Source organism: Petaurus breviceps, unplaced genomic scaffold, assembly GCF_028583685.1.
Source record: "Petaurus breviceps papuanus isolate PSGF00001 unplaced genomic scaffold, PetGlider_PUasm1.0 138, whole genome shotgun sequence".
Classification (NCBI taxonomy): Eukaryota; Metazoa; Chordata; class Mammalia; order Diprotodontia; family Petauridae; genus Petaurus; species Petaurus breviceps.
The window spans coordinates 31,324,993-31,338,796 of record NW_027185694.1 but is presented as its reverse complement, the minus strand read 5'-3'; the positions used below and the strand labels follow the sequence as shown (position 1 = coordinate 31,338,796).

Here is a 13,804-nt window from a genome sequence, read left to right as displayed (position 1 = left end):
TCAGCCTCACTCTCTCCTCCAGAGTCATCAGAGTCCAGTGACAAGAGAAAGGTCAAGACCAGGAGTGGGGAACCTGTGGCCTTGAGGCCACATGTGGCCCTCTAGTTCCTCAAGTGCAGCCCTTTGACTGACGCCAAACTTCATTGGTCAAGACTACTGGTGATGGCCCAGGAAGTGAGGGATTCAATAAGGTAGCAGAGAGGAGAAAATATGTTCCAGGCATAGAGCACAGCCAGTGAAAAGGGACAACTATGGGGAAAAAAATGCCATTTATAAGAAAGAGAGAAGACCAATTATCAGGACTATAAAGCAAAGGAATAATAAATAAATAAATATTGTTAAAAAGAAAGCTGAATCCCTTTTAGAGCTTTCATCTTCAAAGTAAATGAAAAGATAAGAAAGGAAATGATGGCTTATAATTATAATCAAGTTTCCAGGCCAAGACAAATTATCCCAAAGTAGAAATAACTAATGTTTATAGAGCGCTTTAAAATTTGCAAAGCACTTTACATACATTATCCTATTTGAGCCTTACAACAACACTATACTACACACATTTTTATTTCCAGTTTACAGATGAGGAAACTAAGACGCTCTTAGTGACGTACCTGAAGTTACGCAGCTACCTGGATTTGAACCTGTGCACTCTTTCCGCTCTATCTTACTCACTGTCAAAGGTACCAAAACAAATAGCAGGTGTGATTCCCAAATCTCTGTTGTTGCTGTTGTTTGTCCTTCATTTTGAAAGAGGGCCATGACATAGGGAAGGTGATGCCGTGACTCGAAAGTGAATTGGATTTAAGTGAAGGAGGGCTGTGCAAAGTCACCAGCCTCACTTTCTGCTCTAGAGTCATCTGGGTTCAATGACCAGATATAGATCAGGACGAATGGAGATGACCCCCAAACCTTTGTTACTGATCTTAGACGAATCATCAAGGACAACGGAGGTACCAGAAGATGGAAATGAAAAACACTATTTCAATTTTCATAACAAGAGAAAAGATGTATTCCAAAAAACAGAAACCATTGAACTTGATGTCAGTTCTCAGTATGATTCGACAACAGATTGAACAGGTGGGTTATGAAAACTTAGAAAAGATAACAGTGATAATTAAGAGTCAGGATGGGTCTACCAAGATATTCATGCTAAACTAGTTGTATGTACCTTTTAAATAGCATTAGCTGGAGGTGTGCTACAGGTCTTTGTCCTTTGCTATTTACAACTCTTTATTCTATCAATGACTTAGACATATAGATGGAATTCTTAGTAAATCCGTGGATAATATAATGTTGAAAGGAATGATAATATTCTAGATGACAGATCCAAGAAAACAAATCTGGATAGGTTGGAACAATAAACCAAAATGCTGATGAACAAGGTGAAATTTAATAATGATAAATAATGCTTAAATGTAAGACTTTAGTCTTACATTTGACCTAAAAAGATCAAATGGACAAATACAGGAGAGATCTAGCATAATATTCCACATTAAAAACAAAGACAAGATTTTTAGTTGACAGCAGGCTTAGTATCAGTCAATACTTTGAGGTGGCTGACAAAAAAAGTTAATATTGTCTTAGGCTACATTCATAGAATTACAGTGTCCAGATCTGGGATGATAATAATCTCATTATTCTATGCACTCATCAGCCCACATTGTGTGTGTGTGTTTGTGTAATCAATTATGGAAGATATATTTTATAGTATATATTTTTTTTATCTTAGCAAATGTTTTATTAAACATTAAATATCAGGGTGGCTAGGTGACACAGTGAATAGAGCACCAGTCCTGGAATCAGGAGGAACTGAGTTCAAATCTGGCCTCAGACACTTAACACAAAAACTAGCCGTGTGACCTTGGGCAAGTCACTTAACCCCAATTACCCTCCAAAAAGAACATTTAAACATTAAGTATCAATAAGGTTAACTAAATTTTCTTGATAACTATTTACATTTAAAACAATTTATATTTATAAAGTACATCTTTTTTCAGTTATTCCTTTAGGTTTTCATCAGATTTAATGACCTTTTCACAAACCTTTTTCCTTCTTGACCTCTCTCCAGCGTTTGACAGTTGACCCAAGATACCTTCTCCTTTCTGTATTTTCTTTTCTTTTTTTTTTTTTGCTTTTTGGAGGGCAGTTTGGGTTAAATGACTTGCCCAAGGTCACACAGCTAGTTTTGTGTTAAGTGTCTGAGGCTGGATTTGAACTCAGGTGCTCCTGACTCTAGGGCCAGTGCTCTATTCACTGCACCACCTAGCTGTCCCCTCCTTTCTGTATTTTCATGCCACTTCTCTCTCCTGGGTTTCTTCCTGTCTGGCCACTCCTTTGAAGTCTCTTTTATTCTAGTCACCATCCAAATTCCAGTCTTTAACTGTAGGTGTACCCCAAGGTTCTGTTCTAGGTTCTGTTCTCTTCCTTCCGACACTCTCTTTATTAGCAATTTCATTGATTCCTATGGGTTCAGTTATCATCTGGATACAGATAAGTTCCCAAATGCATTTCCAGTCACATATTAGCACCTATCAATTGGACATTTTGAATTGGCCATCACATTGTCAATTCAAATGCAATATGTCCAAAATAGAACTCATCTACCCACCTCAAACAACTTTCTTGTAGAGGGTACTCCCATCCTTCTAGTCACACAGATTCACAATATCAGTCATTCTCTACTCATCACTCTCTCTCACTACTCGTATCAACTGATAGTCAAGTCTGATTGATCCTACCTCCATAATATCTCTCTTATTCATTCTCTACTTCCCACTCAAACAGTTACCACCCTAGTTCAATAAGTCATTACTCTTTTCCTGGACTTTTGCAATAGCCTCCTAATTGAACTCTCTCCTTTAAATATCTCCTGTGATAAGTCATACTCCATATAGCTTCCAAAATGATACTCCTAAAACACAGGTCTGACCCATACCACTAACCTGCTTAAAAAATAAAAAGTTCCAATGCTGCTTCTCCATTGCCTCTGAGATCAAATACAGACTCCTGTGTTCAGCATCTAAAGCTCTCACCATGTGGCTCCAGACTACCTTTTCAGACTTATTACACATTACTTTCCTTCATACTCTACCTTCTATACAAACTGGTATACTTGTTGTCCTTTATACATAACATTCCACCTCTTGTCCCATGCCTTTGCATTCCTAGCTTCCTAGAATCCCTCTTGGAATTTCTTCAAAGTTCAGCTCAAGCAACACCTCCTACATAAAGTCTTTCCTGAACCCCACAAAACTGTTACTATTTATTTTACTTTGTGCTATACTGAGAATCTATCAGTTTATATGTATAGATGTTGTTTCCCCCCAGTAGAATATAAGTTTCTTGAGAGCAAGAATCATTTCGTTTTTATTTTGAATCCTTAGCATTTAGCACAATGCCATAGAAGGTGGTTTAATAAATGATTGCTTAAATTAACTGACCAATTAATTAACTTGAATAGTATATATGACTACTCATTATAGACACAGTCTGAAGTGGGGATAACCATGAACTGGGTCAAGTACTACTTCCTTTGGGTCATTTATCTAGAAATTTCTTCTGCCCTGGAAAAAATATAACCTACTGAGAAAGTCATCAACATGGCTGCCTTTCCCAATGCCAAGGCAGAATATGAAGGTAGCAGAGGTTGGAGCTAGAAAAGCCTAGGCAGGGCTGGATTAGATGGGACAAAGGTGGGGAGAAACCTGGAGCTTGGCTTCTTAAAATTATCATATTCTCTAAGCCCAAAGTTAGCAGCATAACAGGAACTCACATATTGGTACCACTTAATCTATAAAGTGCTTTCCTCCCAACAACTTTGCAAGGTATAGTGAAATGCAAATATTTTCATCTTACAAATGAGGAACTTGAGGCGTGGAGAGGTTGTTCCTGGTTACCAAACAGTTAGTAAGGGATAGATTTAAGTCTAGGTATTTTGATTCCAAGTAAGACACCTTTTCCAATGTGCCATGCTGCCTCTACATGAAATAGATCAGGAAATCCTGGATCGCCACGAAGAGTGAATTGGGTTAAAACTGGTTTCTCTACATTACGTGATCACTAGGATACCCAGAGTTACATCCCTGCTGTGTTTGCTCCCACAGTGCCAAAGCACACTGAAACCTACTGCCCCCAAGCCCACACAAGAGGAAGTGAGAAGGTTTATGCATATGCATTCCCTAGGTTCATAAACGTGTCCTCATGCAACCTTGGCATCTCCTGAATCACAGAATGACTCTAAGTTACTGAAATTAAGTGAGGCAAGAATAGAGTCTTACAACTCTACATCTCACATCCACTTTCTCACTATAGTGTACATCCACTGACATTGCGCTTTCCTTTACCTAAATAAATACATACTTCCTCCCAGATCCATCTAGTATTACTCTGTCCCGTCATTGTTTCTCATTCCAACAATCCCCCTGGTTATGTGCCCCTACTGTTCTAATTCATATAGTGGACATACACTTTAGTGACATAGGTTAGGTAGTGGGCAAGAGAGTTCAGGGGAGAAAACAAAGAAAATTGCAACAGAGGAAAAGTATGCACTGCCTCATTCATCCTTGTATCCCCCAATCCTCTGACAACTGATGGATATACCAAGTGTTAGAGATGTTAGATGCTAGAGTTCATCTTATACAACCTTATTTCACAGATGACAAAATGAAAGCTCTGAAAAGTAAAATAAGTCCCCCAATATTATACAACTGATATGACAACACCTTCCGGGGGGGGGGGGGAACAGGGAAATCTTGTGCTCTTAGCTCAGTATCTATTAACAATATTAATGTTCCAGATCAGATACTCTTTCAAATGTTTAGGGAGAAATATGATGCATCAATTTCCTATTTCTGAGACTCTATCTTGGTCACAGCATATCTGGAATATTGTATTCAATTATAAATATGATATTTTAGTGTAATCTGGATTAGGAAAGATGTGGGTGGGTGAAGATTAGTCTTCTGCATTTTGGTAGAAGCTAATAATAATTCTATAGATGATAGCTTCCACATGTAAGGTAAATAACAGTTGTAGATGTGAGCGACTGTTAGAAAGAGAAGAGAGATGAAAGAATTTCAGAGTTTGTGTGGCATCCTCCATCTTGGTACCATGTAAGGAAATGCTTGGCACTTAGGCATCCTCCCTCCCCAAGCTCTTCCCTTCAAAGAGACTATGATGAGCTATGGATGAGGGTGTTTACTAATAATCCAACCCCCCTGCCCCCTATGGATGATGCCTTCTCCTAGGCCTCTAGGACAGAGAAGGAGTTACCTCTCTCCAGGACAGGAAGGAGTTAGGGCAGTCAGTTCTTTGTTACAGTTGATAGTATCCTGCATTGCCTGAGTGTGCTTTCAGAATATTCCTCTTCCCTCCTTCTCTGTTCTTTCCCTCCAGATGAGGTATTCCCCTTGTTATGTAAATCATTTAGGGTCTACTAACCCTTTTTGTGTCAGACAAAATGACAAATTGGAGGGAGGAGGGCAGTCTGAAGATAAATTCAGCACCTAATATGAGGTACTGGGTGAGAGAAGTCCCAGAGCAGGGGTGGGGAACCTGTGGCCTTGAGGTCACATGTGGCCCTCTAGGTCCTCAAGTGCAGCCTTTTGACTGAATCCAAACTTCACAGAACAAATCCCCTTAATAAAAGCATTTGTTGGGGCAGCTAGGTGTCACAGTGAGTAAGAGCACCGGCCCTGGAGTCGGGAGGACCTGGGATTGGTTCCAGCCTCAGATACTTAACACCCACATAAAAAAAAACTGGCTGTGTAACCTTGGGCAAATTACTTAACCCCAACTGCTTTTAAAAAAATAAAAGCATTTATTCTACAAAACTTGGACTCAGTCAAAGAACACTCCCAAGAACTTAGAAGGCCACATGTGGCCTTGAGTGATTATTTCTCCCTTAAGAGATGACAAATGTTTTGATGACCCTTCAATTATATTAATTAGCCAGCTCAAAGCTGATTTACAGAAGTGTTAACAGAGAGAAATTAATAACCTGAACCAAATTAAAAAATAAAATCAACCCAGACTAGAAAAGATAAGTCCATTGGAGTAGACTTGTACCAGCCAAAGGATAACAGAGGAAAGGAGCTGATTTTCATAGGACCATATAAATCACAAACTGAATCTCTTTGTCAGTGTATGCCTTTTTGTTCCCCTATACCTACTTTCCTTTTCATTGGCTTCTCAGTATGTGAGGATTTTCGAAGACTAAGAGACTCCCTTCAGCTCCCTAACTCATCACCCACCCCCACCACTAGCATTTTAACTTATATATCCCATGGAATTTTATTACTCTCCCAAGTGAAAAGGGACCTTAAACCTAAAGCCTGTTATATTCAGAAAAGCATTAGCCTTCTAAGAAAGGTGACCTGGACTTTGAAGGAACATGAAAACATACTATACCAAAACTGATAGGAGTAACGAGTGATATTTATAGGCAAGAAGTGAAAACTCAGGAAGGGACATAACTGTCTTCAAATATTTGATGTGCTTTTGTGGAGAGAAAGGATCAGACTGGCTTTGTGTGGCTTCAGTGGGTATAAAGAAAAATAACCAGTGGAAGTGACAAGTGGCACACTTTGGTTTAATGTAAGTGTAATAAGGATCTTCCATGTGCACCAAACCCCCACTGCATAAGGAAAAATGTTCCTAACAATGAGAGCTATACAAAAGGAGAATGAACTCCCTCTCTTGAGAAATAATAGGAACCCTATGGAGGTCTTTAAATGGAAGCTAGATAAACAATGTCAGGGTATAAACTTCTCAGGGATTTTGTAGAGAGGATTTCTGCTTAGGTTTAAGTTGCGTTCTGCAATCACTTAAGGTTGTGATGGTCTGTGATTGTGTGACTACATTTTCCCTTTCAGTCAAAGGATCTAGAGTTAAGAGTCTGTGTAGCTACTCAAAGAGCAGGTGCTGAGGAGTATTCAATCATCAGTTTAGAACATCCCCAGTTGGAAGATGATCTGGATACAGAACAGTGTTCAACTGTAACGTATCTTCAAAGACCTTGAAGTGTTCTGAAGATGCTATTTGGTAGCTAAGTATTCACAGATATGGAAGTTGAGGTTTGATAACTTGTAGGTAGTGGCTCTGTCATTATATCACCCATCTTAGCTCCTCCCACCTACAATGTGCCCTTTTTTAGATCATAGATATTAAATCATAGCCCCAAACCCCCTTGTGATATATCACCCCTTTGCTAGACCATACCAAAGATATATATATATATATATACTATATATATACATATATATATGTCCAAAACCAAAGATTTAATTAATACATGGAACAATATAAATGACAAGAAAAGTAATCAAATAGTAAAATATTATCTGCACAAAGGGATACAATCTAATTCCTCTTCAATCTCTCTGACTCCCCAAAACGTAGGTAGGGTAAAGTCACTTTATGGTCCTAGTGATGGACACTTCTAGAATACATTGCTCTCTGCCTTCTAGAATATCTTTCTTGGCATTCCCTAAGGGAAAGTAGAATGAGCTGTTGACCTTCACCTTGGATATAGAATCTTCCAGGTACAGCATTGGGTTTCAGGCAGCAGTGTGTTGAAGCCAGCTCCAACTGGTTTCAATTGTTCAATTTTCAGGATGAGCATTTATATCTCAGAAATTGGTGAACACTACAAATCAGGGTTTGATTTCTTGCTTTGCTGATTTCTAGACTTAAGAAAGTACCGGAGAAAATGTTAACAGTGATCTCTCTTGCAGAGATTTGGTTGAAAAAATATTTACCAGTAAGTATATCACTGATTTCAATGGCCCTATGGGACCCTTCTTTCTCCCTACTCTGGCTGCAACCCATAACCTGTCTTTCCATTCATCCTGCCACCATATCTGTGTTTACTCTAATCTACTTGATGACCCTGCTTTGTAGATCACTCCCCTTAGCAGTCTTCACTTGATGACATCACCACATTGCAGGCTCACACACAGTCCCACACATTGTGGGAGAGAGAGTCCACAGGATAACTAGTGAGCACTCAGCACTAAGCCCCCAGGATCAAAGAGTCATATAATTAGGGTCACACTTCAGGGTATTTTTCCTGGCTCCTTCCAAATCTGCATTCCCCTGCTGAATCTGACTCTCTCCATAGGATAACAAACATATTTCATTCAATTCCTTCCAAAACTCCTGCTCTTTTATTTAGAAAACCAAATGTCATTTCTCTTCCAGCAAACTTACTTTACAAACATTATTCTTTAGAGTTAACTTATTCTTAGCAAAGATGACAACATGAATACAAAAGAGTTCTTCCTTATCCATTGGCCCTTCCTGAGCTGTTGTGCTATGTTGTGCTATGTTAGACTAAGGGGCAGGGCTGAGCAAATCCCCTTCCGTGCAACAGTTTTTAGATGGTGCTTGTCAGTGGACACATCAATATTATGACCAAGGGGAAGTGTTTCTGGCACATTCACTTTGCAGAAATGAGGCTTCCAGGAATATAACCCAGAAGGAGCCATGCTATCCTCCAATCCAGTTCCACCAGGCATGGCAGATTCCAGGAATCTTACTCTAAAGTTTATAGCTTCAGGTTTCATCCTCCAATCAGGAAATAGATATGTGTCTTTGGGGTTATGACTATTGTGGGGATGGAAGGAAGGAGGCATATGTGTGTTAATAGGAAAACAAAATGAAGAAACCAATCACAACAAACTTGGCTTTCCTAGACGTACCTAAGAAATTTGTAAAAAGACAGTTTCTTACTGAGTACTTTATAGCATTTTAATTAGCCAACCTTCACACAGACCATTTATGACAGCTCAGAAATTGATGGCTTGCCTACCTAGCAGGGGACCTGAAGGTTTTTCCCAGCTACTAGAGCTGGGCAGGAATGGAACTCTGCAGGATTCTACCATCTCCTGGAATTTCTGAGACTGCCAAGGACCCTTAGGATAAATATAAGGAATGGAGAACAAATGGAAAGCAGACAACAGCCTGTTTGCAAAGGCAGCATGGGATAGTGGAAAATGGATTGAGCTGGGAGTCATTGTCTCAATTCAGGCTTTGACTGTTACCAAGTAGCTATATAACTTTGGACGATACACTTTTTTCTGCAAGTCTCACTTTTCCCATCTATCCTGGGGGTTTGAACAATATAATCTCTAATATCTCTGAAATTTGCAGGAGCCCAATGTCACTTTCACCCTCTGTTTGCTCCCCTTTCTAGGAAGATGTCATGGTGTGATAGGACTAATGCCTACCGGCATTTTCCCATGACTTGGCTTAGGCCCACACCTCCTTCCTCTCTCCCACAACATGGCTTAGGCCTACACCTCCTCCTTCCCTCCTGCCACAAGGATTAGTTTTCCCTAAAGGGAGACAAAGTGGCCTCGGGACCCACTTCCCTGATAGTTTCCTGGTCATGTGAGGGTATAAAAAGTTCCATCCAAGGAATTCACAGTCCCATCAACTCGGTGAGTTTCTGAAGACCACATTTAGTCACAATGCCATATCTTGTTGACCAGATGCCTTTTCATATAGAGACAAGGGGGCAGCCATATCCAGAGAAGCTAAGTACCATTAGATCCTTGATATATACATATATATATCCTTGATATATACATATATATATCCTTGATATATATATATATCTATATATATCTATACATATATATATGTATATCTTATGCTGTGTAAGGGCAAAGTAAAACCTCCTTTTGCTAATTGTTCAATGACTTGCAATTGCATCATTTCACCCCAACATCAAACTTAAATTAAGAGAGTGCTGATATTAGACATATCTCTAATACGTTGTATAGCAAAAATAAATACTGTATCCAAACTTGGAAGGCCTGGATTTTAATTTTCCTTTGCCACTACCTAGCTGTGTAAACTTGAGTGAGTCCTATGACCTTCCTAAGACTCAATTTTCTTATCTATTAACATGGAAGATTTTGTCAGCTCTTTAAAAAACTCTATGAATATGTCTTACATCATTGCACATGTAAAATCTATATCAGCTTGCTTGCTGTCTTGGGGAGGGGTGAAAAGAAAGGAGAAAATTTGAGAACTGTCTTTACATGTAATTGGAAAAAATACTATTTTTAAAAAGTAATTTTTAAATCTATGAATCTAACTCACCAAAAAAAGATGATAGGAAAAAAAATAAAGAGAGAAGTCAAAGAAAAAGATAGATTATATTCATTCTATTCAATTCTGCTATTTTTTTTTTTCAAATCGCCTTTTGGATGTCAATTGGGGTTAAGTAACTTGCCCAAGGTTACACGGCTAGTCTTTTTGTGTGGGTCTTAAGTGTGAGGCCGGAACCTAACTCGGGTCCTCCTGACTCTGGGGCCAGCGCTTTACTCACTGCGCCACCTAGCTGCCCCTAATTCTGCTATTTTTCATGGGCAGAAATTTGATTGGTAAGCTCTGAGTAACTCCTAATAAAGTCAGTAAATTATGAATGGATCTATCATTTTTTGATACATTTTATTGGTATCTTTTGTTTTTTTATACAACAGTAATTTCCCAAATTACCCCCCTCTTCTTTTTTTTTTTTTTCCAGTGGTCCCATGAAAGCTTTCTTCTCCTCTACGGTCTGGAAGCGACCGTGACCAAATTTGGAGGTGGTGTCGATGAACTTCAGGTCGATCTTCTCCAGGGCACGACGTTTGGTCTGTACCAGCAGAGACTTCCGCAGGGTGAGAACACGCTTCTTGGTCCCAACGACACAGCCTTTCAGCATGACAAAGTCATTGGTCACTTCACCATAGTGGACGAAGCCTCCCAGAGGGTTAATGCTCTTGTCAGACAGATCGTAATCGGTGGATGCATTGTTTTTGATCAGCTTGCCATCCTTGATCTGGTAGCCCTGGCCGATTTGGTAGATCTTCTTGTTGATCTCGGTGCGATGGTGGTAGCCCTTCTGACCAGCTCGAGCCACAGAGAAGGCCACACGGGCAGGATGCCAAGCTCCAATGCACGCCACCTTACGCAGGCCTCGGTGGGTTTTTCGGGGCTGTTTCTTTGTGTGCCAGCGGCTGGTGACACCTTTGTAGCCCTTCCCCTTGGTCACTCCAATGACGTCAATCATCTCGTCCTGCCTAAACACGGTGGACACGGGCACCTGCTGTTCCAGCTTCTCCCGGGCCCAGTCCAGCTTCTCAGCCACACTGCCGCCATTCACCTGGATCTCCATCAGGTGGGACTTTTTCTGCCTCAGAGGCAGCAAGTGCATCTGGGTGTGGGCAATGGCGGATCACCTGGCCCCCCTCTTCTTGATTGTAACAAAAATAGTGAGGCAAAACCAACAAAAAGATCACATCTGACCATGTATGTGACATTAAACCCACATATTCCCCTACTCTTCTCCCAGGAGGAAATGTGCTATGTCATTTGTTTTCTAAGACCAAAACTGGTCATTGTAATCATCGTTTAGCTGCCTTTTAATACAGTTTTGTATTTATATTATCATATCCATTGAATATATTATTTTTCTGTTTCTGTTTAGTTTGCTTTGCATGTGTTCAAATGAATTTTCCTACATTTCTCTGAATTCCTTACATTCCCCATTTCTTACAGTAAATATTCCATTACATTATAATATATATATATATATATATTATAATACACACACACCATAATGTTTGGGAATTTATATACTGATGGTCACACACTTGATTTCCAAATTTCTCTATCACAAAAAGTGCTACTGATAATATAATGGCATATATAAGTATTTTCTGTCTTTGACCTCCCTGAAGCATATGCTCAGTATTGGTATCACTGGGTCAAATGGTATAACTAGATCAGTGGATCTATCATTCCTTCCAAAGAAACTCAACCATTATGGTTTTATAACCCAGAGAAGGGCTTCTGCAAAGTCAAATGTGGTATGCAAAGCCAATGATTACATGTTGTGCTTTGGGATGGGGTTAGAACTAGAGGACCTTGGGCAAAAGTTCTGGTATGTTCTTGGTTAGAATATTCTTCAATTGGCACACACACTTAACAATCTTCATTGGCTAGTCTGCCAACTTTTGGTCTAATGGAGTGAGGCGAGCTTCTGGGATGTGGGAGGGCTGGAATAGATATGGAATAGAACTATTCTTGATTTGAAATATCGTAAATGGGAATTGATTATATGCTGCTTATTTAACAGGGGCAAAAATCAACACATTTCTTGTCCAATTAATTCACTGGTATGAGAAAAGGAAACAAAAGGAAAACAAGATTCACTTAAGGCTGATTTTCTCCCTTTTCCTCCTGGCATTTGTACTGGCAAAAGGGATATTGGCAAACTCTCTCTTGGAATGCTCCAGAGGCCTTTGCCAGTTGAACTGATGGGGCAGCAGATGGCACATACTTATCCACTGATGATATTTTGATTTATTTATCTCTTACAGATGGTACCATATCCTCAATCCTGGCTATATTCCAAAATGTTGGTCAGCTTTCAAAGGGAGAGGGGGTGAGAAAAGTGCCATATCTCTATAAGTAGATATAGATAATACAGACTAGAAACCTTATCCTGATTTTGAATTTTTCTCTATTTGTTTTTTATGGTATAGTAAAGTCTACAGTTGTGTACTGTTTTACACACTAAAGGCATCTCTAAAAATGATGTGGACCATATTTATAGTGGCACCATTTTCACTGATTCTAGCCTCCATACCACTACTAGTCAGCTACAAGATCTTGGACAAATTACTGCCCCTCTCTTGGTCTGTTTCCTCCTCTCTAGAATCATGGGGTTGAACCACATAGTTCCTTATCTCTTTCTTGTTAACACAGTATGGTGTTGTTCATGTAAAACCAGTTGTACCTGTTTTTCCTATCTTCCTAACACTACTTTTGTCTTTTTTTAAGAATCATTAACAATTGTTCAGACACAATTCCCCATCTTTACAAAAAACAACACACTTTTTGAAACAGGTTGAAGAACTGGAAATTAAGTAGTTGCAACAGCATCTCAGATCCTCCTGTTGAATCCATATCCTAATATGACAAAGACTATTGGTAATGACTACCTATGCCTTTGGTCTCCTTCTTCTTTAATTACCATGGATGACTAAAGTTAATAGAATGTTAGCATTAGATGGGATGTTAGACAATAGAACACAGAGCCAGAAAATATCTTAGAATATACAATTACAATATGAAAAGGGCTTTGGTTAGAACACAGAAGGTTAGCACTGAAAGGTACACTAGAGATTATCTAATCCAACCTTCTCAATTTAAAGATGAGGAAACTGGAACCTAATAAAGGTAAAATGACTTGCCCAAGGTCAAATAGCTTATTAATGGAGGATCCAGGAGTAGGAGCAAGGTCTCTCCTAAATCTAACTGAATGCATTAAGAGTATTTTAAGGTCAAAATAAACCATGGGCACATGAGAGAAGGAACAATATGGTACAATGATAATGGATAGAGCACCAGAGTGGGAGTCAAAATATTGGGTTCTGCTTCTAGTTCTGCCATATATTATACTTGTAATCACTGAAAGTCAGTTAATGTCTCTAAGCTGCAGTTTCTTTACATAAAAAATTGGGAGAACTTCTGCCTAACCCCCTCCCCAGATGTTTAGAAGAATCTCATGAAATAATGGAAAGCACTTTGAGAAACTGTGATATACTATAATGTCATAAGATGTAATCATTGTTATTCAAAGGAAGAAAAGTTGATCAACAGCAAAGGAAACAAGAAAAAGGACTACTGAGAGAATCTCATGAGAAACTTCATTTTTAATTACCTCGCGTGATCCTCCAAGCATTTAAGCATTCTCAACTCAGCACTGGCTGTTCCAATACCAAGTAATTCTCTCAGTACCATGGACAGA

The 13,804-nt window shown here is 39.2% G+C and overlaps 2 protein-coding genes across 2 annotated transcripts in view; both read right to left on the bottom strand.

The window, feature by feature from the left end:
• Positions 1 to 13,804, bottom strand: part of GSG1L (GSG1 like) — a 380,886-nt gene that overhangs the window by 299,423 nt on the left and 67,659 nt on the right. The window lies entirely within an intron of this gene.
• LOC138144011 (large ribosomal subunit protein uL3-like) lies at positions 10,439 to 11,216 on the bottom strand. The gene has a single exon (XM_069065303.1). The coding sequence runs from the start codon at positions 11,201 to 11,203 to the stop codon at positions 10,439 to 10,441; it is 765 nt and encodes a 254-aa protein (XP_068921404.1). The 5' UTR covers positions 11,204 to 11,216.

What these genes read in the sequence shown, in the direction of transcription:
- LOC138144011 (XM_069065303.1), bottom strand. Translation starts at nt 11,203, where the DNA reads ATGCACTTGCTGCCTCTGAGGCAGAAAAAGTCCCACCTGATGGAGATC.